Genomic DNA, 22,690 nt, shown 5'->3' on the forward strand with positions numbered 1-22,690 from the left:
AGCCCCAGCCGTCTGAGCAACTTTGGGGTAGCCTGAACAACCTCCTGCCCCAAAGCACCCCCAGCAATGCCCATCTTCAATCCTGTTTTCCCACGGAACCATGATCCAAGAGGCCCCCTCTGTTCCTGAGAATCAGGGATGCTCCCCACCCTGCATTCACCATCTTCCCAAAAAGGGAAACAAGAAAAAACGAAGTTCATTTCAGCAGATGGGCCAAGTGTCAGCACTGATCACATTTATTTAGTCCTCAGCACCCACTCCATCTACAAGTTAGGCTGTTTGATTGTACGCTCACAAACTGAGGTAAAGAGTAGTTAAAGCAATGGCTGGAAGTCACATGGGTGGTCCTTGGGGTGACACTAAGTAAAAATCCAGCTGCTTCCGCTTTGGACAACCCCTTCCACACCCCCAGATTATTTGGGCATTCCACTGAAGACTTTGCTGGGGGACCCTCCCAGTGTTGCTGCGAACCATGAGGTGCTGGGGGATACCTCCAATAGAGCTCAGGGACCATGGGGTGCTGGGGGAAACTGAGGTTCGTGGCACATAGGCAAGTTCCTTCATCACTCAGCCTCTAGAAAGCAACTTAAACTGGGGGGTTCCCCTATTAAAATACCTTCCAAATGACTGGCTAGGCATCCCCTCTCCAGGCTTCCTACACCCCTTAATTCTGGAGGGATCTACAAGAGGACTAACACTACACGTTGCCTGAGCACCCACTGGGTTTCAGGGGAGAGGATTCCGTAGCCTTAGGAACTTTCAGGCCTGCTGCACCCCAGCCTAGGGTGCAAGACCCAGGAGACCACTCCAATCCTGCGTCCTAACCCCTGCAGACGGCACCTCGGCATCCTACCCGGCCAGGGCTCCCTGGGGTGCAGACCCCACATTCCAGATGCAGGGCCCACGTGGCGTGGCGGGCCCACGCTTCCCCGCGTTGGCGGGTGACTCAACCTGCAAAAGAGACACCTCTGCATTTTTCCGACGGATCCGGGGGCGCTCGCCTCCCGCTCCACCCCGGCTGAAGCTGTCCGTCCTTCTGGTTGGCACCCGGGCTCGGGGGCGTGGCCGAGGGGCGGGCTGATCACCAGGACACGCCCCTCCCTAAGCGGCACTTCTGGTTTGAGCGGGGGTGATGGGCGTGGCCGAGGGGTGGGCCTATCACAGGACCCGCCCTAGGTATGGTAGTGGGCGGAATAAGCATTAGGCTCCGCCCCTTCCAGAGAGGGTTTTCTGATTGGCTGATTGGGCCGGGTGGTGGTGGGCGGGGCCTGGGGGCGGGCTACTCATCAATCCCCGCTCCTTTTCGAGCGGCACTTCTGGTTGGACCGGGCGGTGGGCGTGACCTACGGCGGGCTAATCACCAGGCTCCGCCCCTCCCAAAGCGGCACTTCTGGTTGGACCAGGTAATAGGAGGCGTGGCCAGGGGCGGACTAACCACCAGACCACGCCCCTCCCTGGCGGCGCTTCTGATTGGACTTGGAGGTGGGCGTGGCCTAGGGGCGAGCCAATCACCAGGCCCCGCCTTTCCGAAAGCTGCACAATCTGGTTTGATCGGGTGATGGATGGGGTGGCCTCGAGGCGGGCTAATCGTCAGGCCCCGCCCCTCCCAGAGCGGCACTTCTCATTGGACCTGGAGGTGGGCGTGGCCGAGGGGCGGGTTAATGTTAATCAGAAGGGCGGCCCTTCTGATTGGATCGATCGGTTGGGTGGTGGGCGTGGCTACATCTTGGACCCCGCCCAGCATCGTCGGACCCGGAAAGCCCCACTGGGCACGGGCGGGCGGGAGGCGGGAGGCGGGCCCGGGACTAGACCGTCTCCGGAGCCGGACGGAACCCCGGCCTGGCGGCGGCGGTGGCGGTGGCTGTGCCCGTCCCCGCGCGCCTGGGCGGCCGCACACGTGTCCCGACGTCACGTCACGTCCGCGCGCGCCCCCGGGGCTTGCGTCAGCTGCCGGCGCGCCGCTCCGAGGCCGGGCTCCGATCGTTCGCCCGATCGCTCGATCGCTCGCTCGATCGCTCGCACGGTGCGGACGCGCCACGCCGCGCCACGCCACGCCGGCGGGCGGGAGCGGGCAGCGGAGAGCCCGGGGCTTGGAGCCGGCCCGAGGCGCGCGCCGGCCGCGCCCGTAGCCGTGGCCGTGAGCGCCCGCCCGCCGGGTCCCGCGCCGGGCGCCGTGGCGTGGCCCCCGGCGGCCCCGCGGCCGGCTGGCAGGCGCCCGCTCGTCCATGGTGGGCGCGGCGGAGCGCGATGAGCCGCCCGTCCTCCGCCGGCCCCGGCGCTAGCAAGCCCTGCAGCAAGCCGCCGCCGCCCCAGCACAGCAGCGCCCCGTGCCCGGCTGCGCCCCCGGCCGCCGCCACCATCTCGGGCGCGGGCGCCGGCTCGGCCGCGGTGCCCGCCGCGGCGGCGGCGGCGGCGGCGGGGGTGATCTCGGGCCCGGGCGGCGGCGGGGCCGGGGGCGGCGGAGGCGGCGGGCCCGGCCCCTCGGCGTCCCCGCAGCACCACGAGCTGACCTCGCTCTTCGAGTGCCCCGTGTGCTTCGACTATGTGCTGCCCCCGATCCTGCAGTGCCAGGCCGGGCACCTGGTGTGCAACCCATGCCGCCAGAAGCTGAGCTGCTGCCCGACGTGCAGGGGCGCCCTGACGCCCAGCATCAGGAACCTGGCGATGGAGAAGGTGGCCTCCGCCGTGCTCTTCCCCTGCAAGGTAAGCCCGCGCCCCCTCTGCCGCTTGCCCGCCTGCCTCTTGCTCCCAGGGCACCCCCGAATGCCATTCAGGAGTCCTCAAGCAAAGGCACCCCTCCGCCCCGGCCCCTGCGCCCACTGGAGTGTCTGTCTCCCAGCGAGCCCCTTCGGCCCTGGTGCCCGTGCCTGGCTGGAGCTGGACCTGTGCGCAGGACGGGCTGGGCACAAGTTAACTTGGACAAGTCCCAGTCAAGGAGGGAGGGCACCACCGGAAGGCTGAACGCGCGCCCGCCCCGCTCTTGGCAACGGGCATCGCATAGATCACGGTGAGGGGAGCTGGATGCTGCGCACCCCTGACACGTGGGGACTCCCGGGAACGCAGCTATAAAAAGGCCGACTGACTAACAGCCTGTTTTGCCTTCAGTGGTGAGGAGAACCAGCCAACACACACACACACACACACACACACACACACACACAGGAAAGCCACACCTGGTCCTCATCTGGAAGTTCCACCAACACAGACACACACACACACACACACACACACACACACACACGAAAGCCACACCTTGTCCTCACCTGGAAGCTCCACCAACACACACACACACATACATATATATATATACACACACACACATACACACACACACACACACACAAAAGCCACACCTGGTCCTCACCTGGAAGTTCCACCAACACACACACATACACATACACACACACACAAAAGCCACACCTGGTCCTCACCTGGAAGTTCCACCAACACACACACACACACACACACACACATACACGAAAGCCATGCCTGACCCTCACCTGGAAGCTCCACCAACACACACACACACACAAAAGTCATGCCTGGCCCTCACCTGGAAGCTCCTTCCCAGCGCTGGGGAATTGGCTTCCCTTAGTGGTGCAGAGTGGGTCATCTCTGTCACCTTCTTAATCTCACTTTATTCTGTGTTGTTTAGAGTTGGGAAGTGGGGAGGCTCAAGACAGCAGTGGCTCAAACAGTTGGAACCTGTGCTAGAATCCATGGGGAGCCACCAGTTTTGACTCCAGGCACTATGTGGTCCCCCTCATCCCTGGTGAGGCACAACCCCAGAATAAAAATGTTTTTAAAACTATTGGGGCTAGAAAAATAACACAGTGGGTACTACTGTAAAAAGTATTATACAGTGGGTCCTTGCATGTGGCAGACTCCAGTTTGATGCCAGCACCCCATAAAGTCCCCTGAGCACAAGTATGACCCAAAACCAAAAAGAAAATAAAGTTAACAATGTTCCTACCCAGAGTGCAAACCATAAGGAAGTTAAGAGAGGGGCTGGTGAGGTGGCGCTAGAGGTAAGGTGTCTGCCTTGCAAGCGCTAGCCAAGGAAGGACCGCGGTTCGATTCCCTGGCGTCCCATATGGTCCCCCCAAGCCAGGGGCAATTTCTGAGTGCTTAGCCAGGAGTAACCCCTGATCATCAAATGGGTGTGCCCCCCCCAAAAAAAAGAAAGTTAAGAGAAAGATGGACAGACAGGGCCCCTTCCACCCCCTTTTTCCCACCACCAGGAATCTCTGCGACTATCTTGATCGATTTTCTCAACTCTGTATAAATAAACTCTAGCAGTTGTATATAGAACAGAAGACAGGGTGTTGGGAAGTTTTTAGTACACACACACACACACACACACACACACACACACACACACACACACACACACTTCAGTTTTTCTCCCAAAAATGGCATCTAGGTCTTGCTGTCTTCAATCCTTAGTTTCACAGCTATTTTTCTCATCTGTCCTGCCTCACCAAGTTCTTAATGACTGCAGAGTATTCCTTTGGTGCTCAGTCCCCCTCATCTGTCCATCCCCCCCCCCATCCCTCAGACATACTCCTGTCTTGAGTGTAAGTTCACGCCGTTGAGTTCAGTGTTTATGCTCAAACTGACTGATGACAGTGTTTGAAAGCTTCTATCTACTTGCTTTTTGCTGCTGTTTGCAGAAAAGTCCCAGTCCCACCTCAGCATTCACATTGTCTCACATTTCTCCTTAGTGCTCCTTATTTTTGTAGGGCAAGTGCTTTTAAATTAAATGAAAGAAAAAAAGAAATTCGCTGGAGAAATGAAACTGGGGGGCGGGGGGGGCCCAGTCAGTGAAATGAGTGACTTAATTTAGTCTCAGTGCCCAGTCACCAACAGGTTTAAAATAGCATAGTCAAATAAGGGTCTGATTCTGTATTTGGGCTGTGGGTTTTCAGTCGACCTTAATATGCTTCCAAGCGTCTTACAGCCTTACTGCTCTCCACCTGGCCCCAAGGCCTGTGGCCCATAAAAAGTAGACAAAAGGTTTGCCACTTTTTATTAGGGTCAGGAAAGCAGTGAAAGCTTGGTGATGGTTTATAGAAGAGTGGCTAATGGATGCCTGAGAATCTCTTGTTGCTGGGAGCCTCACACATGTAAAACCTGTGCTCCAACCCATCACTTGTTTTCAGAGCCTGCCTGTGAGACCCTGCTTCCATACAACATGAAATGGGACAGTGAGCTCATGTAGGGTTCCTGAGCAGGGCAAAGTGCATCCTGTTGCACTTCTGTTCTTTCCTCATACATGCCTTGCTGTGAGGTCTTCCTCGCAGAATTATCCTGGGTTTCAGCAGCCTTGAGTGCCTGCAGTGACTTCCCAGGTCTCTAGTCTCCCATAGTACAGTGGGAAAAAGCTATGCCTTTGACCAGCTGAGGTAAAACTAGCCTGGAGAGTCCCAGTGATCTGGGAGGTACCCTGGTCCTCTTGCTGCATGTCACATATATGAGATTTTTTTTTCTTTTTTTTTTTTTTTTTGTTTTTGGGCCACACCCGGTGGTGCTCAGGGGTTACTCCTGGCTGGCTGCTCAGAAATAGCTCCTGGCAGGCACGGGGGACCATATGGGTCACCGGGATTCGAACCAACCACCTCTGGTCCTGGATCGGCTGCTTGCAAGGCAAACGCCGCTGTGCTATCTCTCCGGGCCCGAGATATTTTAAAAACAGGAGCAGGCATACCTAAACTTTGGTCGATCAGCGTCCAAGCTACAGAGAGGGCAACTCAACCCATGAGTTTGGGTAAACCAAACCTGAAACTATGCCAAGTAACTAGAGAGGATGAGGGCATTACGGCACAGTGAGGCCTGTGGCAAACTTCAGCTGAGCAGGTCATAGCTGGCAATCATACCTGGGCATAACCTGGTCACAGTTCCTCTGTGTCTCCTGGGCTGACTCATGAGAGAGAGAGAGAGAGAGAGAGAGAGAGAGAGAGAGAGAGAGAGAGAGAGAGGGAGGAGAGAGAGAGAGAGAGAGGAGAGAGAGAGAGAGGAGAGAGAGAGAGAGAGAGAGAGAGAGAGAGAGAGAGAGAGGAGAGAGAGAGAGAGAGGGGAGAGAGAGAGAGAGAGAGAGAGAGAGAGAGAGATTCAGAGGTGTGGGGCCTGGTGCTGCCACTGTGTGCTCAAGAAACTGCCACTCTGGGGATCATTCTTTGGCCTTCCCTGAGAAGAAGAGAGGCTTTGTGGAGCGTGTAGCATGCCAGCCACTGGAGGGGTGTTGTGTGTGTATCAGTTGTCTCCCACCCTTCGTTGTCAATGAGGAACTTAGGGTCTGTCCAGGTGAAGTGACTTGTCACAGTGGCATAGAGAAGGCCAGTCTGCAAACCTGCTTGCCGAAGGCTCTGAGTCAGAACTCAGAACTCCAGGTGGACTGCAGCAACAAAACCATCTGGCAGGATGAGCCCGGCTCAAGTCCTCTGATGGGAAAACTCCTCATAAAGCCCCACTGAAAGCCACTAGTGGGAGTCTTCCTGGTTTGGCAGGTGGGACAGGAAAACTGGAAGAGAGGCCAGTAGGGCAGGTTCCCCTCCTGTTTATATCCTCATTGTGTCCCAAAATGATTCTGTGACCATGTAGCATCCTGACAGAGGTCTGTGAACATTTCATGGCAGTGAGAAGTACCCTTCATCAGAGGGTCCCCTCTTCCAGAAGGTTCCACATCTGAGCAGCTACTTTATCTACATAGGGTGTTTTTAGTCCATGTTCTGGCCTTTACTGTGCATTCTGTTCCCATTTCTCATACCTTAGCTGTACATGGGCATCAGCATTGAAGCTTGTCATCCAACTGTACTTCCTACTTTCTACCAGTGTGCATTTCCTTCTCCCATCAGGACAGATGGCAGAGGGGGGCAGGTCCCCCTGTATCTAGCCCACTTGCTCAAATCTCCTATTTCTTCTGCCTTTTTTTTTTTGGAGGGGTCAGATTTGGGGCTACCTCCAGTGGTACTCAAGAATGATTTCTGGCTCTGTGTATAGGGAGTCCTCCTGGAGAGACTCAGAGGATGTATATATGGTTCGGGGAATGGAGCCAGGATGCAAATCCTATGTTTCTGTCCCGTTCATTTTTCCTGTGTCACACTTAACCTCTCTAGCAGCAAATTTCTCTGAGTAGTGGCTGAACTCGAAGCTTCAGACAAGCCTTCTGCAGTCTATGTTGGCTGCACCCTTGAGGGGCATGATATAAGATGCAAGGTCAGATAATACAGCTGCAGGTCTCTCCTGGGCACAGGCACATTACAGGTGGCCTCAAGATCTAGGAGCCTCTGTGGCCTACAAGGACATCCGGGAGTAGTTGTAGCCATGTGAAGCCTGTGGTGTCATCAAGAAAAGCCAGAAACCGAGACTCTGTTATATGAACTTCATTATGTGAACTCCAGCCCATCTCAAACGTAGGGCCAGTATTTGTGGCCTGGCTGACCATGTCAACAGGGCAAAGCACAGCTCCCAGAGGGCCAACCTCTGGCCTGGGGCTCAGGAAAGCTTGCACTGAGCTCTCAGTCTGGTGAACTCTGGAACCTTATGAAGTCCTGATGGAAAAATTTTATAGCTCATAAATCTGGCCACTGCAGATGACCCTTGTCCCAAAGTATCTCTCACTCAGAGAAGGCCCAAGTGAAGGATTCTTCCAGGGCCTAGTGTTTTTATTTTTTATTTTGGAGGCCATACCTGGCAGTGCTCAGAGGTTCCTCCTATCTATACTCTCAGCCTAGTGGCATACAGGGTTCCATCTGGGATGCTGGGGTTGGAACCCAGGTTAGCTCCATGCAAGTGTCCTACCTACTATACTATCTTTCTAGTCCCAGGGTAGAGTATTGGCCCTCAAATTTCAGAATCTAATGGACTGCCCCACGAAAGAGCACAAGGCAGCAGTTAACTGCATTTTCATACTAACCCAGAATATCTTGGGCTAGTAGTGACTTGCCTGAGCCTGTGTCGCCCCTTAGATGGAAAGCCCAGCTGGCTTTGGAACTCTCTGTGATCTGGTCAGAAGTACAGCAGAGGGGAGGGGCCAGGGACTTGGCTCAAAGGGTTGAGCGTATGCACTCCCAGTGCCCCAAATTCCGTACTCAGCTTTTCACGGTTCTGTGAAGAGTGATTGCTGAGGACCACTAGGTGTGGCCCAAGATACAAAATCAAAAATGCAAGAGAGAGGCTGGAGCAGCACAAAAATTAAAGCAGCGGGGCTGGAGAGATAGCATGGAGGTATATGGCAATTTGTCTTGCATGCAGAAGGATGGTGCTTCGAATCCCGGCATCCCATATGGTCCCCCGAGCCTGCCAGGAGCGATTTCTGAGCATAGAGCCAGGAGTAACCCCTGAGCACTGCTGGGTGTAACCAAAAAAGAAAAAAAAAAAAAAAAGAATGAAGATAGCACAAGAATTAAGACCTTTAGCAGACACATAACTGGCCCCCGTGTGGTCCCCAGCACTACTTGGTTCTCTGAACATTGTGATTGGGTCCTGGGTTGGCCCTAGTGATCCAAGAGCACCACAAAACCTGAGTTACACAGCATCCTTGAACTTTCCAGCATGGCCAGCTGACAGTGGCTCAGAGTAGCTCTGGGCACCCTTGAGTCTTCAGCAGGGTCACCTCCTCACTCACACACAGATAACAGTCACAAGTGTAAAAGAGGAGGAGACTTCTGATGGGCTGTATGGAAAGGAAATATTAGGATGGCTGCTGTGTCACAGGTGACCCTTTTAAAGGTCTCTGCTTCATCCCTAAAAGGCCTCAAGGGGAACCCAGCAGTTTGTGCTTGTCCTACAAGTCTAAGGCCCATGATTGGTTGATCCCTGGTCCCCACATGTCTGAGACACCTGCACCTCACAGTTAGGTATGGGCACCTCAACTCAAGTGTGTGACATCAGGAAACACAAGTGAGCTTCACCATGACCAGGCAAGCACTGCATCCAGAATCACAGGGAGTGTCACTCCCGCGGGTGATCCTGAGGAGTCCCAGGGTTGATTGTCTGCACTCCACAGTCCCCAGTAAGTACCACCACCAGATATGTGTGGGATTCCCCACCCCTCCAGCCATGATCTCAGCAACAACAGCAAAAGAATAGACAAATCCCAAACCCTTAAGGCCAGGTCCTGCACCATGGACATGATCCCTATGGCCCCACTACTGGCTTAAGGTGAAGGTCACAGGTTAGTGTCCAGTTGTGGGTGCTCCTAGTGGGTATTGGGACAGAACAGGCTTCAGCCGACAGGATGGACGGTGGGCATAGCCTTTGAGTGTGGCACTCAGAAAAGCAGCAATGGGAGGCTGAAGCCAGCACTGAAGCTTGATGCTGATTAGACAAACAGACCAAATTTTCTCTCCCTCTTCAGCATGCAGCTGGTCAACCCCTCTTCCTTCCATTGGACTCTGTCATAGCCAGAATGGAGCAGATCAGAAAAGGACCCAAAAAGACAAGACTGACCAGGTCTACTTGTCCTACCTCTGAGAGCCCTTTGGAGGCTATATGAAGGACCCAAGCACAGGAAGACATCAAGGTGCTTTAGACAGTCAACATGTTCCCACAAAGCCTCAACAGTGGCAGCTCCCTCTCACATCCCCCATGGCCCCTAGTTCATACACATTTGCTAATGTGGTTGGGGCCAGAGAGATAGCATGGAGGTAAGGCGTTTGCCTTGCCTGCAGAAGGTCGATGGTTCGAATCCTGGCATCCCATATGGTCCTCCGAGCCTGCCAGGAGCAATTTCTGAGCGTGTAGCCAGGAGTAACCCCTGAGCACCGCCAGGTGTGACCCAAAAACAACAACAACAACAAAAATTTGCAAATGTGCTCTCTCCACCATATCCCTCTTTCTGCTCCATCTCGTTCCAAACTGAGGGTCTCTGTGGAATGGCACCAGAGCCCCCTTTTATCCCCGTGCCAGAGCCCCCATCTTTCTCCTGGAGTTTCTGACTAAACTGAAGAAGCAAAGCCAGGAGATCAGGCTGGTCAGGATGCATATACAGCATGTGCCTGAAACAGATCCCACCAACAGCCTCACTGGCCCGGTAGCACTCCCTCCTCAGGTCCCCCTAAAATGGCATAGTTCTTTCTGGCTGGGTAGAGATTTGACGTACTCCATTCTTTCTAAGTGGTGGCATCACCCCAATATTGTGTCCTGCCCCCCAGGATGACTGAAATGATCAGAGAGGCCATCTCCCTGGTTCACCTACAGAAGAGAGATTCCCAGGAAGTATGCCGAGTCACTTGACTTCTGAAAAGGGGGGCTAGATAAGTTTGGGGACTTTTCAGACTAGATAGGGTCTGAAATAAATGGCTACCCTTCTACCTGATTTTTGACCACAGATACAAGCAAGGTAGGGGACACCCAGGGTCTGGCCCTATTTGAGATTGGCACAGGGCTACTTCTCCTCCCAATGCTCCCTCTCTCACACTTGGGGAGCAGATTCTGACTAAGCCTCTGCTCCAAGCTCCTGCTCCATCCCCCTTCTAGGAATTCTTGGTTCTGGCTTCCTGGGCTTCCCAGGCTTCCTGGGGTGGGGTTGTAGCTAGAAGAGGTGATGATGGCATCAGGAGGAGAGTCTCTGAGGGCCCTGGACCAGAGGAACCCCAATGAATGTGGGCTGCAAGAGATAGATACTTCCCCCCAGGCTGCAGGTAGCCCCTGAAATAGGAAAGCATAGTGGAGGTCTCCTCTTTAAGAAGTTCTCTTGCGGGGCCGGAGAAATAGCATGGAGGTAAGGCGTTTGCCTTCCATGCAGAAGGTCATTGGTTCAAATCTCGGCATCCCATATGGTCCCCCGTGCCTGCCAGGGGAGATTTCTGAGCATGGAGCCAGGAGTAACCCCTGAGAACTGCCGGGTGTGACCCAAAACAAAAACAAAAACAAGAAGTTCTCTCGCTGGCCTCTCCCCATCACTGCAGTTTTCAGGGAGAAAGGCAGCTCTGCACCTGCCCTAGGGAAGAGACTTTCAGGTTCTTTTCTATTGAAGGGAGTAAAGGGGTTTGGACCATACCCCAAAGGCACTCGGGAAATTCTCCTGGCACTGCTCTCTGACCTGGCTCTCTGTTTTTTATTGCTTCCAAAACTAGCTGTTTAAGCAGCCCTTTTCTCATGCGTGTACTTTTTTCTTACAAGTTACAGAATATAGTTTTAAAGTGAGGGGTTGAAGATGTCACACAGGTATTAAAGGGCTTGTCTTGGCAGCCCAGCACCATATTTCATACCCCAAGCACTGCAGGAGTAACCTCTGAGCAGCACCACCACCAGATGTGGCCCAAATCTACACCCACCAAAAAGAACCTATTACTTCTAAATATAAAACATTGGGCCCGGAGAGATAGCACAGCAGCGTTTGCCTTGCAAGCAGCCGATCCAGGACCAAAGGTGGTTGGTTCAAATCCCGGTGTCACATATGGTCCCCCGTGCCTGCCAGGAGCTATTTCTGAGCAGACAGCCAGGAGTAACCCCTGAGCAACACCAGGTGTGCCCCCCCCCAAAAAAAAACATTAAAATATTCCCCCTCATTTAGAAATGTCTACAAATGGTCTTCTTGTGCATGTCCTTATAAGCTCATCTCTGTGTCCATATAATTTTTCCAAAATCAAACAGTAGTGTCCAGCGCAATAGTACAGCACTTGCCTTGCATAGGGCCGAGCTTTGTTTTAATATCAGGCATCTCCGATAGTTCCCCAAGTCTTGCCAGGAGCACAGAGCTGAGAGTAAGCCCTGAGCCACAATTGGCATGGCCCCAAACCAAAACCACATAGTAACAGGCTGGAGAAGTCTGTCTTCCCTGTGACCCTGGCAGGGACTTTTCTTACCGACCCACCCGCCATCTTCCAGTCGTGTCAAGTGACATGGTGTCATTCTCTAAAGGGTATCAGAGCTGGTAGAGTTCACTTCTGCTTGGGCCATTTAAGTCCCATTTTCTTACTGTGATTATAAGACAAGTGATGCTCTCTCGTAATACTAACACAAAAGGATCCAATTCTTCCCTTTAGAAGTTCTTGGGGTGGAATGGGAGGCTGGGACTTGGGGCAAGTAGAAATAAGCAGCCCTTGCTAGTTAAGCCCTCATGCCCATGTGTGCACATATATGTTCATGTATGTGGGAGCATGTGACCCAGGTCCCTTTCTCCCCTGCACCACCCACCCACAAAATCCTCTGCCACTCACTTCCCCTGATAACAGCCTCTGGCTATTCTGTCATGCCACTGCTTTCTCAGTTTCATTCTGCCTGCCTTTCCCCTGCATCTATGAATGAGCCCTCCCAAACCAACAGGACAGAACCAACCCCAAACCCAAACATAGCCACCCTGTCTGAACAAGGCATCCTGTCTCAGGCCTGCCTTACAGCTGATTACAGAAGACCCTGAAGGTTAGTACCCAACCCCGAATAGATCCATGCCAAGAGATGGCCTTTGAGTGTGGAGTAGGAACTTGAGCCTGGCACTGGTAATCACAAAGGGCAGCTGTTTCATGACCACCTGCTTCTCACTTACCACCCCTGCTGTGTTCAGGGGCCCCCTTCAGGTCCATGGCTGTTGGATTGGTGGACTCCACCTTTACAAGGGTGAGTCACTGGATGCCTGGTTAAATCTATATCTGAGCAGTTCACGCTGCATATATTGCTGCCCTGGGTTCCATCCACATCAGTGAAAAAATAGTTGTAGGTTTGCAGATTCATTCAATCATGCACTAATTTGGATTTCTGAGGAATAAATACTTTGGAAAGGGCATGTGCAAAGCTCATCTAGGGCCAGAGATGAACTGGGTGTCTCAGATTTTCACCTGCTAAATTCTCACCACTGACATCTTGGGGAGAATTTAGTTGCTTTGGGGAAAAAAGAATTCAGATGGCTGTGTCCCGTGGGTTGCAAAGTTGTAAGGGGTCCACTGGTGATTTTTCAGTGGTATAGGGGCATAGAAGAAGAAAGTGGGCCAGAGTGGGGCTGGAGAGATAGCATGGAGGTTAGGTCTTTGCCTTTCATGCTGAAGGACGGTGGTTCAAATCCCGGCATCCCATATAGTCCCCTGTGCCTGCCAGGGGCGATTTCTGAGCATAGAGCCAGGAGTAACCCCTGAGTGCTGCTGGGTGTGGCCCAAATCACCCCCCCCCCAAAAAAAGAAAGAAAATGGGCCGGAGCAATAACACAGTGGGTAACATATTTGCCTTGCACACAGCCAATCCAGGTTCAATCCTCAGTATCCCTTATCGTCCCTGTGCCTGCCAGGAACAATTTCCGAGTACAAAGCCAGGAATAATCCCCGAGTGCTACCAGGTATGGCCCAAAAAACAAACAAAAAAAAAAAGTGGGGGAGAGCCGGAGCGATAGCACAGCGGTAGGGCCTTCCACATTGCTGACCCAGGACGGACCAGGATTTGATTCCCGGCATCCCACATGGTCCCTGAACCTGCAAGGGACAATTTCTGAGCACAAAGCCAGGAGTGAGTCCTGAGCACCTCTGGGTGTGGCAAAAAAAAAAATGGGGGAACCCTAAAAGTGGAGGTGGGACATAGGTATAGGACATGATAAGGCTTTTAATTCTAGCACTCCTCCGAAAGGACTCTGAGTGCTAGACACGCCCAAGGAAACTGGGTCATGGCCCACATGGCCCAAAGGGAATGTGTGTTATCTTCAAGGTGAGATGTCAGAGCATGGATGACTAGGAGCAGGTGACACAAGTCACCTTTTCCCACCACATCCCCTGAGGGGAGAAAGTTCTGCTCTTGCAGGTCTGTTTGCTTCCTTTCCCGACTCTTCCACAAGCAAGTTCCTACCCATTACTTCTGTCCTCCCTACAGCCCCAGCCTTGCATGGCCCACCTCCAGAGCATCCTAGTGGTGGAATTGCTCCCTGCAGCACTGTGGAAGCAGGAGAGAGTTGGGTGAGACTTTGCTCAAATGGGCTCTGGCTGTACATGGCTGGGTCTGGGAACCAAGCTGGGTCCTTGGTGGGTCCTACTCCTGGGGTGCCCGTCAGAATGTGCCTGCTGCCAGATATAGTTCCGGGAAGGAGGAGGGACAGTGGGACAGACCTGCTTAATGATAGCCAGTTTCATTCAGGGACATGCCAGGCAGGCCTGGGTTCCAATCACAACTACTTTGCTCATTCAACCCTCAGATACCTTCATTAGAACTCGTAGAACAAACCTCAAGTGCCTAAAGTCAGAAAGAAACACTCAAGAACTACTGAAATATATTTAGATTTTTCCTGGCCCAAGTGAATTATTTTTCATCCTGAAATCCACAGTGAGACTCAATCTCTTTCCTTTCCCACAGCTGTTGCCATGGTGCCAGAGCGAACATGCTCCAGCTGTGGTGCTCACACCTGCCCTCATTAGGATCCCACAAACCTGACTGACATGTGGCCGGAGACTGACAACGGGATCTCAGAGCCGCTGCCAGGACTGTGCAGGCTCATGTGGGCGCTATGGTCAAACCCATGTGGTCAAACTCATGACATAAGCCTTTTAGTCACTAGGCCATTTCCTGCCACCCCACCATCCAGTAAGAACTTTTGTTTATAGAGAGTGAGGGGGACCTGCCCAGCAGTATTTGGGGGATTTGTGGGACATTTCCAGTACACTGCCAGCCTGGACAGAGAGCTCAGTGCTCAGACCAACTGTGCATGCCTTTCCCTCCCACCCCTGTGTGATTTTTTTTTTCCTTTTGGTCATACCCGGTGACATTTGGAGGTTACTCCTGGCTCTGCGCTCAGAAATCGCTCCTGGATTGGGGGCCCAAATGGGACACCTAGGTTAATGCATGCAAGGCAGATGCCCTACCACTTTCGCCACCACTCCGCCCCCACCCCCTGCGAGATTTTAAAATAAAATCCCCACACTACAGAACAGGCAAGGCTGATATTTATTTGCTTACAAATACCATGTGGGCAGGAAGCAAGTGATGAATCAAGGCACAAGAATGAAGCAGCTCATGAATTCACTGACAAACAGCCTGGGTCACTTAAGTGGCACAAGGGTGACAGAGACACTATCAATCACTTAGGAGCTGGCCCACATGGCTGGAGTTACACCTTTGGGAAGAGCGGCCAAGAGTGATTTTTCTGGTTCCGTGTCTGCCTCCCGACTGGGCCTCTCACCTGAGCAAACCCAAGGAGCATTCTAAGAGGACACCTCTATAGTCTAGCATCTTTGGATCACACAGAATCAGTTCTTATTTTTTGTTTTGTTGTTTTTTGGGGGGCCACACCTGGTGGTACTCAAGGCTTACTCCTGATTCTGAGCTCCAAGATCATTCATGGCAGGGCTCCTGAGACCATATGGGTTGCCAGGGATCAAACCCTGGTCAGCTGTGCAAGGTAAACACCCTCCTTGCTGTACTATTGCTCCGGCTCCTCATACAAAATAAATTCTGCAGAGGTAATCCATCCTTGGGGGGAATTTTCACAGCTCTGACCCAATTTCTGAGTTCACCTCAGAACTACTGGAAGGGTTTTGGCACTAAGGCAAGAGGATGGGGATGTGCTTCATTTCTGGAGGTCTGGAGAGGGTATCCAGGCCCACATACCTGGCGATACCCATTTTGGATGGTCCATGAACCAGAGAGCAGGCTTTGTCTTCTCTGGGGCCAGACAAGTGTGGGTTATGACCACGACATCTTTATGGAGACAGTTTACTAGTTCCCTAAAATGGGTCTCAGTAAGCCTCCAAAGTATTAAGTCGCTGCATTTACCTGTAAATAAGTAGTCAAAGGTGTATTTTTGGTGTTTTGTTTAGTCTTGGGGCCACATCCAGCAATGCTCAGGGATTAATACTGGCTCTGCGCTCAGGAATTAATTACTCCATTTGTGGGGACCATATGGGGTGCTGGGGATTTAACCCACTCTTCTAAGCACAAGGTAAGTGTCCTAGACATTGTATCTCCAGCCCCTATGAGATGTAATTTCTTAAAAAAAATAATCAAAGAAAAATTCTTACAGTAAAACTTTCCTCATTCAAGAAGCCTTGCATAAAGAATTTCTGTCCAGTAGTGACTCCTCAGTTCCTGGATATTTTTATTTTTGGGGGGGTGCATTTTTTTTCTGGAGTGTTTGGCACTGCTGAGGAACCAGAGATGGTGGTGATAATGAATCAATCTCAACTACTGCAAAGCAAGTGCCTTAACCCTTGAGCCCCCTTTTTGGCCCCCCAAGCCATTTTGTCTTTACATGTTTTCAAAGTCCTGGGCAGTTAGTTGCAACTGTTGGTCTATTCACCAGTAGTTTTCCTTTCCTTTCCTTCCTTCTGCCTTCTCTTCATTACTGTCATATCTGAGGCCATGGAGAGGGGTTTTTACATGCCTGCTTGAATTTATCGTGGGCTGTCAATTTAGCTGCTATGCCAGGGAGTCCAGATGGCAGATCACCAGAGCCACATGTGATTACAGGCAGCACCAGGATCCAGCTTGTGAGGATCCTGAGCTGTGAAGGGGGACACCTGCATTTTTTGCCACTGGACCTCACTGGACCTCAGCAGCTACTTTCGGCTGCTTTTGGCTCATTGTGGCTCCTTCTGCTTGGTCGTCTGTGCTCATTCCAACATCCCTTTTTTTAAGCTGCTTACCGCAGTCAGCTCTGCTCCCATGTGCCTGTTTCTTCTATAAACAAGGCCATTTTCCTATAGGAAATGTTTTGTTGCCTAAATCAGGAAATCTGACTTGCGTTGATCCTGGCATCCAGCCACTGCGCATGCCCCCCCCACCCCACCCAACAATAGCCTTGGGTAGCAAGCAGCCTTGATCCCCTCCGCCCCGGGAAAGGAAAAGATCAACCTTGGCCTTCAGCTGTTCTACACCGTTCTACACCCAGATCGTTTACAGTTCATTGGCTTGGCAATGGAAAGAAAAGCCCTTTGCTTTTTCATTTGCAAAACAGGGTCACATCTTGGATTCAGTTCATCAGTGTTTAATCAGCAGCAGCAAAGCCTGGATCCCACGTTGGGGTATTTTGGGGTACCAGCTAATACTCCGCGAACACATTTGTTTCCTAGGAGGGAGAGAGAGGTGGGGGCTGGCTGGTTTCTTCTTCGTGGTCCCGCGGGTCCACGCCTCTGTGCCTCTGCAGGGAGCTCCGGGTGCCGCCTCTGTTCTTAGCTAGCATTTGCACATTGTCTTTGAATTGATGGGCTCCTAGTGGATGAAACAGGGGAAAGGGCTTGTTCTAAACCAACCCCTGGACCCCTGATCTGCGCCAGCTCTTGGTGGCTGCTGCCCCTCGTCCTTCTGGAAACAACTGTGACATGACCGCTTGTGGCAGGTACAGAGCAGGTGTCCACATTGAGTGGTGTTATGGGCAGATGGATCTCAGGGTGTGTGGGGAGGAGAACGAGGAGCATCGGGGGGGGGGTCTCCATGCTAGAAGTGGGGGAACCCTTCCCACACTCTGCCCAGGAAGAGAATTGGCAGCCTCTGCTGCTTCCTACATGGGTTAAAAACAATGGTGACCCCTAGAAGAGAAAGCAGAAACGGGGTTTCTACATCTCTGCTTCTCCTGCCGCTCTGTTCCCTGTGCCCACCACCCCCAGGGACGCTGATTCAGACCCATTTCCCACTGGAGAAAACTGCTTTGGAGCCCCGGCTGCACACACACTGCCCTGCCGACCAGCTCACATGCCACAACGGCACCAACCCCAGGCAGAGAGAGCAGTAAGACATGGGTACTGCCCCCCAATCTGCGTGGGGAGAGCTATGAGGGGGGGGCATGGGGTGGTTCCGCTCGTGGCTCAGAGAGGTACTTCTGATGTTTTACTGTGTAAACCTGGGAGCAGTGTCAATGGAGCCTGTTTCCATTCTCTGTGGCCCTGGGGTGTGTTTGGTTTTAGGGGGAATGGAGGAGGAGATTCAGGCAGATGTAAATTAAGCTGCTGCAGCTCAGTGTGTTGATTCAGTAGATCATCGATCATCATGTGTGCGAAGTAGAGAAGGTGTGGGGCTCCCACTGGTGGCCGTGAGTCTCCTCTGTCGGGGAAGAGGTGCACACCTTCTGTTCTGGGGTACAGGGGATGGGCACTACAGCACCATTGGGCAGGGTTCCTACTCCTCCCAACCAGCTTTCTGCAGTCCTGGCCACTCAGCAACTCTCACCCATGGTTACTGTCCCCACCAGGTGACATGTAACTGTAGAACCAGGGGTACCCTCCCAAGCCACCTGCCCTTAAGTGTTAGCAGCAACATGGGTAGAGAGATCATAGGGGAGAAGATACCTAGAGGTGCCTTGCACTGCAGGCAAAGCACCCAACCCGTCAGGCTTGTCCCAGAGCATCCCCCGGTGACAGTTGGGGTGGCCCCCAAATGTCAGCAGTCACCATAGAGACATCCCCAAAACAGAATAGGTGAGGAACCTGTTTTCCCATGCCCAGATGCACCCCCTCCTGACTTTCTCCTCACCCTGCCCCTCGCACCTTGAGCTCCGCCGATCTAGCTCTGTCATCTGTACTTTGCATGTATGGGGGTGTTCTGGATGCAGAGTCATGGGTTAACCTCTGGGTTAATCTCAGGGATTTCTGGGGAAAAGCCAGCCCGAGCTGTGAGGAGTCAATGCAAGCAGGTGAGGTTTTCTGCTGGTGTGCAGGGGTGTGCCAAGATCCTCACACAATCTTGGGCATTCACCCGTAGCACCTCCCTCACTTGGGTCCCCCAAGGCAGCATCCCAAACCCCACAGGAGTCAGAAACACCCCCTGAGGGCTGGAGAACACTGGTCCTTCCAGGTGCAGAGAATAGCCAAGAGTCAGATGAAGGGCCAGCTAGAGCTGTGGGCTCCACTGGGCTTCGATCTTACACTCTGGCCTCTCTGAGCATGAAGACGCACCCTTCCCATCACTGCAGCCACAAGTAATAGCCTGGCCTTCAAGTTCAGCTGGTTTTAAAAAAGCTGAGCAAGCCACCGGCCATTTCCCAAAACCCCTCCTGGGCCTCCTGGTTCCAGGGCTAGGCCACACTGGTTGCCCTGCAGAGTCCCCTATGCCTGTAGGGAGGTGCCCCATCACCATTCAGGTGACCCCAGAGGCAACCCAGATAGTGAATGCCTGGATTGTGCATTGCAGGGGGACGGGTATGGGGGGGACAGGGGTTGCCCAAAGGTGCCGGCTAGGGGACAAACATCTGTTGTGCACTGCAGCTCTGTAATCTGAGTGCTTTGGAACCCAGGCTCTGGGAAAGGCGTTATTTTTCTCAGCTCTTTGCCAAAGTCCATCTCATTCCAAGGATTATTTCTGTGGGTGGGGTGCACCAGATTGTGGTAAGCACCTATTTTGAAATATCTTCAGGTCCAAATATTGAGGCCTTGTCTCAGTACAGCTGGTGCCAGGCTCTGGGCTAATTCTTGCTGTTTCCATCATGTGTAAACTGGGGGTGGCTATGCCTGATGGTCACTCACAGAAGAATGTCAGTACTCTTAGCCACACCCCAGATCTGAGGGGCATTAGGAAGGATTTGTCCTTATGGGTCTCAAAGCTTGGAATAGAAAGTGGATCTGGATATATAAGCCTGCTGCTTCTGAGGGCATGTTGACACCCCTGTTGTTGTTGTTGTTTTTGGTTTGTTTGGGTTTTTTTTGGGTTTTGGACCACGCCCGGCGGTGCTCAGGGGTTACTCCTGGCCATCTCTCAGAAATAGCTCCTGGCAGGCATGGGGGGCCATATGGGACACCAGGATTCCAACCAACCACCTTTGGTCCTGGATCGGCTGCTTGCAAGGCAAACGCCGATGTACTATCTCTCCAGGCCCTGTTGTTGTTGTTGTTGTTTTTAACTGATCCCACAGTTTACAAAGGTGACAATGGGGGTGGAAGGCAAAGATGCTCAACAGGCCAGAAAATCGCTTTGCAGGCTCAGGAGGCCCAATTCCATTCCTGGCCCCACGGGTCCCCTGTGCCTGGCCCAGGAGTGACCTATGCAATAGCAGAGAGGAGAGGAAGCCCTTCCCTCAGAACGTGGCCCCAAAACAAGGGAGCAAGATGAACAAATAAGCAAGTCCTCTGGGCCACGTAACTAGCAATGACACATCTCTGTCGATTCCACTGGGACGCACTTCAGGCAGGCACTGAAGCTCCTCCTGTGTTTCTAAATCTGGGGAGACCAGGTCCCCTAAGAGTCCTCATTGTCACTGTGTTTCTAAGCTATTCCCTGGAGCTGGCACAGAGGGCGGCCCCTCCGCTCTGCTGGCCTTTGTTTGGCTCTCAGGAAAAAATGGTCCAACCAGGCCTGCTGCTGTCTCTCCCTCTCAGCAGGAGTCTGGGAATCCAAGAGGAGACCCTAAAAAACCTGCCACTGTGAGTCCCAGGAGAAAGTCTAAAGCCAACTTCCCGTTCTCCCCCCAAACCCCGGAAGTCCCTAGCTCTCTTTTCTAGGTTTTGACTTGGACCTAATTGTCTGTGTGGCCGCCAACTTGGAGCTGCCTCCCTGGCGTGCCTGGCATGCTGGTGAGGGTGGGGTTCCCTCTCCCACTAGAAGTGCATGCAGAGGGGAATGCGGAGGAAAAGGGCTGAAAGGCTCAGAAGGTGGGTGACTATTTCTAGCCAGGCAGGGCTCTCCACCCTCTGACAGATGGGAGCCAGAAACCAACGCCTTCTCCCACAGGGCACAAGGCAGCTTTGCACTGACAACCGGGTCCCGAGCAACACGAAACTGGGGGGAGATGCCCCAGTTTCCGCAGGCCAGACTCCTCCAATGTGGAGCGGTTTAAAGTCGGGATAGCGAGTTCTCACGGGTGTCCAGTGTCAGGGCTGAGGTCCAGAAAGCTGCACAGCTCTGCTTGGCCTTAGCTGTGCAGCCAACAGAGATGAAGGGTGCAGAGATGTGTGGGGAATGAGGGCTGTACCCAATGGGCTGGGGGCTTCCCTTGGAGAGTTAGGGGGTGGGATCAGAAGCCGGCTCCTGCCTGTACTCCAGCCCCTGAGCTATCTCCCAGCTCTGGTTTCTTCAGTCCCAAATCTCAGGTGTCTGGAGCCCATGAAATCAGACGCCGCCTCGGGAACTGGACTTCAGGGAGGGGTGGTAGGGGAAAGGCTCCATCCCAGCACCCCCTGAACAGCAGAAGCGGAGCAGGACTTCACCGTAACTTCCCTTCTTCCTTTCGCCCCTGCAGTACGCCACCACGGGTTGTTCCCTCACACTGCACCACACGGAGAAGCCAGAGCACGAAGACGTCTGCGAGTACCGGCCCTATGCCTGTCCCTGCCCCGGTGCCTCTTGCAAGTGGCAGGGCTCCCTGGAGGCGGTGATGTCGCATCTCATGCACGCGCACAAAAGCATCACCACCCTGCAGGGAGAGGACATCGTCTTCCTGGCCACGGACATCAACCTGCCGGGCGCTGTGGACTGGGTGATGATGCAGTCGTGCTTTGGCCACCACTTCATGCTGGTGCTAGAGAAGCAAGAGAAGTACGAGGGCCACCAGCAGTTCTTCGCCATCGTGCTGCTCATCGGTACTCGCAAGCAGGCCGAGAACTTCGCCTACCGCCTGGAGCTCAACGGCAACCGGCGGAGACTGACATGGGAGGCCACACCGCGCTCCATCCATGATGGCGTGGCCGCCGCCATTCTCAACAGCGACTGCCTGGTCTTCGACACGGCCATCGCCCACCTCTTTGCGGACAATGGCAACCTGGGCATCAATGTGACCATTTCCACCTGCTGCCCATGACTCGGGTTTTTCTGGAGACTTTTTTCTTCCAACTTCACAGCCCAGAACCCTTGCACCTGGCCTCCCACCCAGCGACCCAGATCCGCATTGCCCTCAGCCCAGCGAAGCCCCTTCAGCGACGTTGGATGGGGCTAGCATAGGTTTAGGCATCTCCCTGGGTCGCTAGATTTGTGTTTCTTTCCCGAGGGCCACGGGGGGTGCCTGTGATCAACGTGTTCAGAATGGGAGGCGCCTGCCCACCACCTGCCTTGCCCACCTACCCAGGGGGCCTCTTGGTGGGGCAAGCAATGGCCCACCAATGGTCCACCAATGGCCCACAGCTCCCTGCTGGTACTTTCTGGGGAGCTTGGAAACCATTTAAAAGAAGGGGTTTTGCGTATATACTGCACGACTCAGAAATGGGGGCAGGCCTTCTTGGGGGTGGGAGGCTCGTCTTGCACAGGCAGAGCTGGGAGCCTGAGAGTTGCACACGGGACTTTTGGAGCATGAAGGCCAAACTCACTGGGTGGTGGGGTGGGCAAGGGCCCAGACAGCTATGAGGCTTTTAGCTCGGCCCCTGCTGGCATTCTGGCTACTAGATTGTCCTCTGCACAGAAGCCCTCTCCCCCAGTGCCTGTTCTAGAAATAAAACTCAAATTAGGCTCCAGAACACACTCCTAAGAGGGCCCCTCTGTACCTAGAGGGAAGTGCAGAAGGTCAGGGTGTTGGCCATGCCAGGGTACTCTGGGGTTCTCAGTTCTTGTGCTCACCAGCAAAAGGTCTGGCACATGGGCCATTTCTATTCGTCCCTTGAGACCAGCTGGCAGTTCCCCAGGCTCAATACTTCATGGTTTCTGTTGAGGGGGTTGGGGGGTGCAGTGGGAGTTGAATTTTGCCACATTCACTCTAGTTTTTTAATAAATATTTTCCAAAAATGCATGAGCACATCTGTCTCTTAAGTGTAAGAATCCACATTCACTGCACACCTGGTGCCTAAGCTCAGTTACACACACACACACACACACACACACACACACACACACACATGTGAGGCCACACCTCCTGCGTGACCCGGGT

At 53.4% G+C, this 22,690-nt stretch overlaps 1 protein-coding gene across 1 annotated transcript; it reads left to right on the forward strand.

The window, feature by feature from the left end:
- Positions 1-2,232: 2,232 nt before the first annotated feature.
- On the forward strand, positions 2,233-21,915 carry SIAH2 (siah E3 ubiquitin protein ligase 2). Its single transcript, XM_049785356.1, has 2 exons — positions 2,233-2,703; positions 21,077-21,915. The coding sequence occupies exons 1-2, from the start codon at positions 2,248-2,250 to the stop codon at positions 21,632-21,634; spliced, it is 1,014 nt and encodes a 337-aa protein (XP_049641313.1). The 5' UTR covers positions 2,233-2,247; the 3' UTR covers positions 21,635-21,915.
- The last annotated feature ends 775 nt before the right edge of the window (positions 21,916-22,690 follow it).

The sequence above is a fragment of the Suncus etruscus genome, chromosome 13 (assembly GCF_024139225.1).
Source record: "Suncus etruscus isolate mSunEtr1 chromosome 13, mSunEtr1.pri.cur, whole genome shotgun sequence".
NCBI classification, from domain to species: domain Eukaryota; kingdom Metazoa; phylum Chordata; class Mammalia; order Eulipotyphla; family Soricidae; genus Suncus; species Suncus etruscus.

Coding starts and splice junctions, on each gene's coding strand:
- SIAH2 (XM_049785356.1), top strand. CDS start 2,248: ATGAGCCGCCCGTCCTCCGCCGGCCCCGGCGCTAGCAAGCCCTGCAGC. Junction 2,704..21,076: donor CCGTGCTCTTCCCCTGCAAG/GTAAGCCCGCGC, acceptor TCGCCCCTGCAG/TACGCCACCACGGGTTGTTC.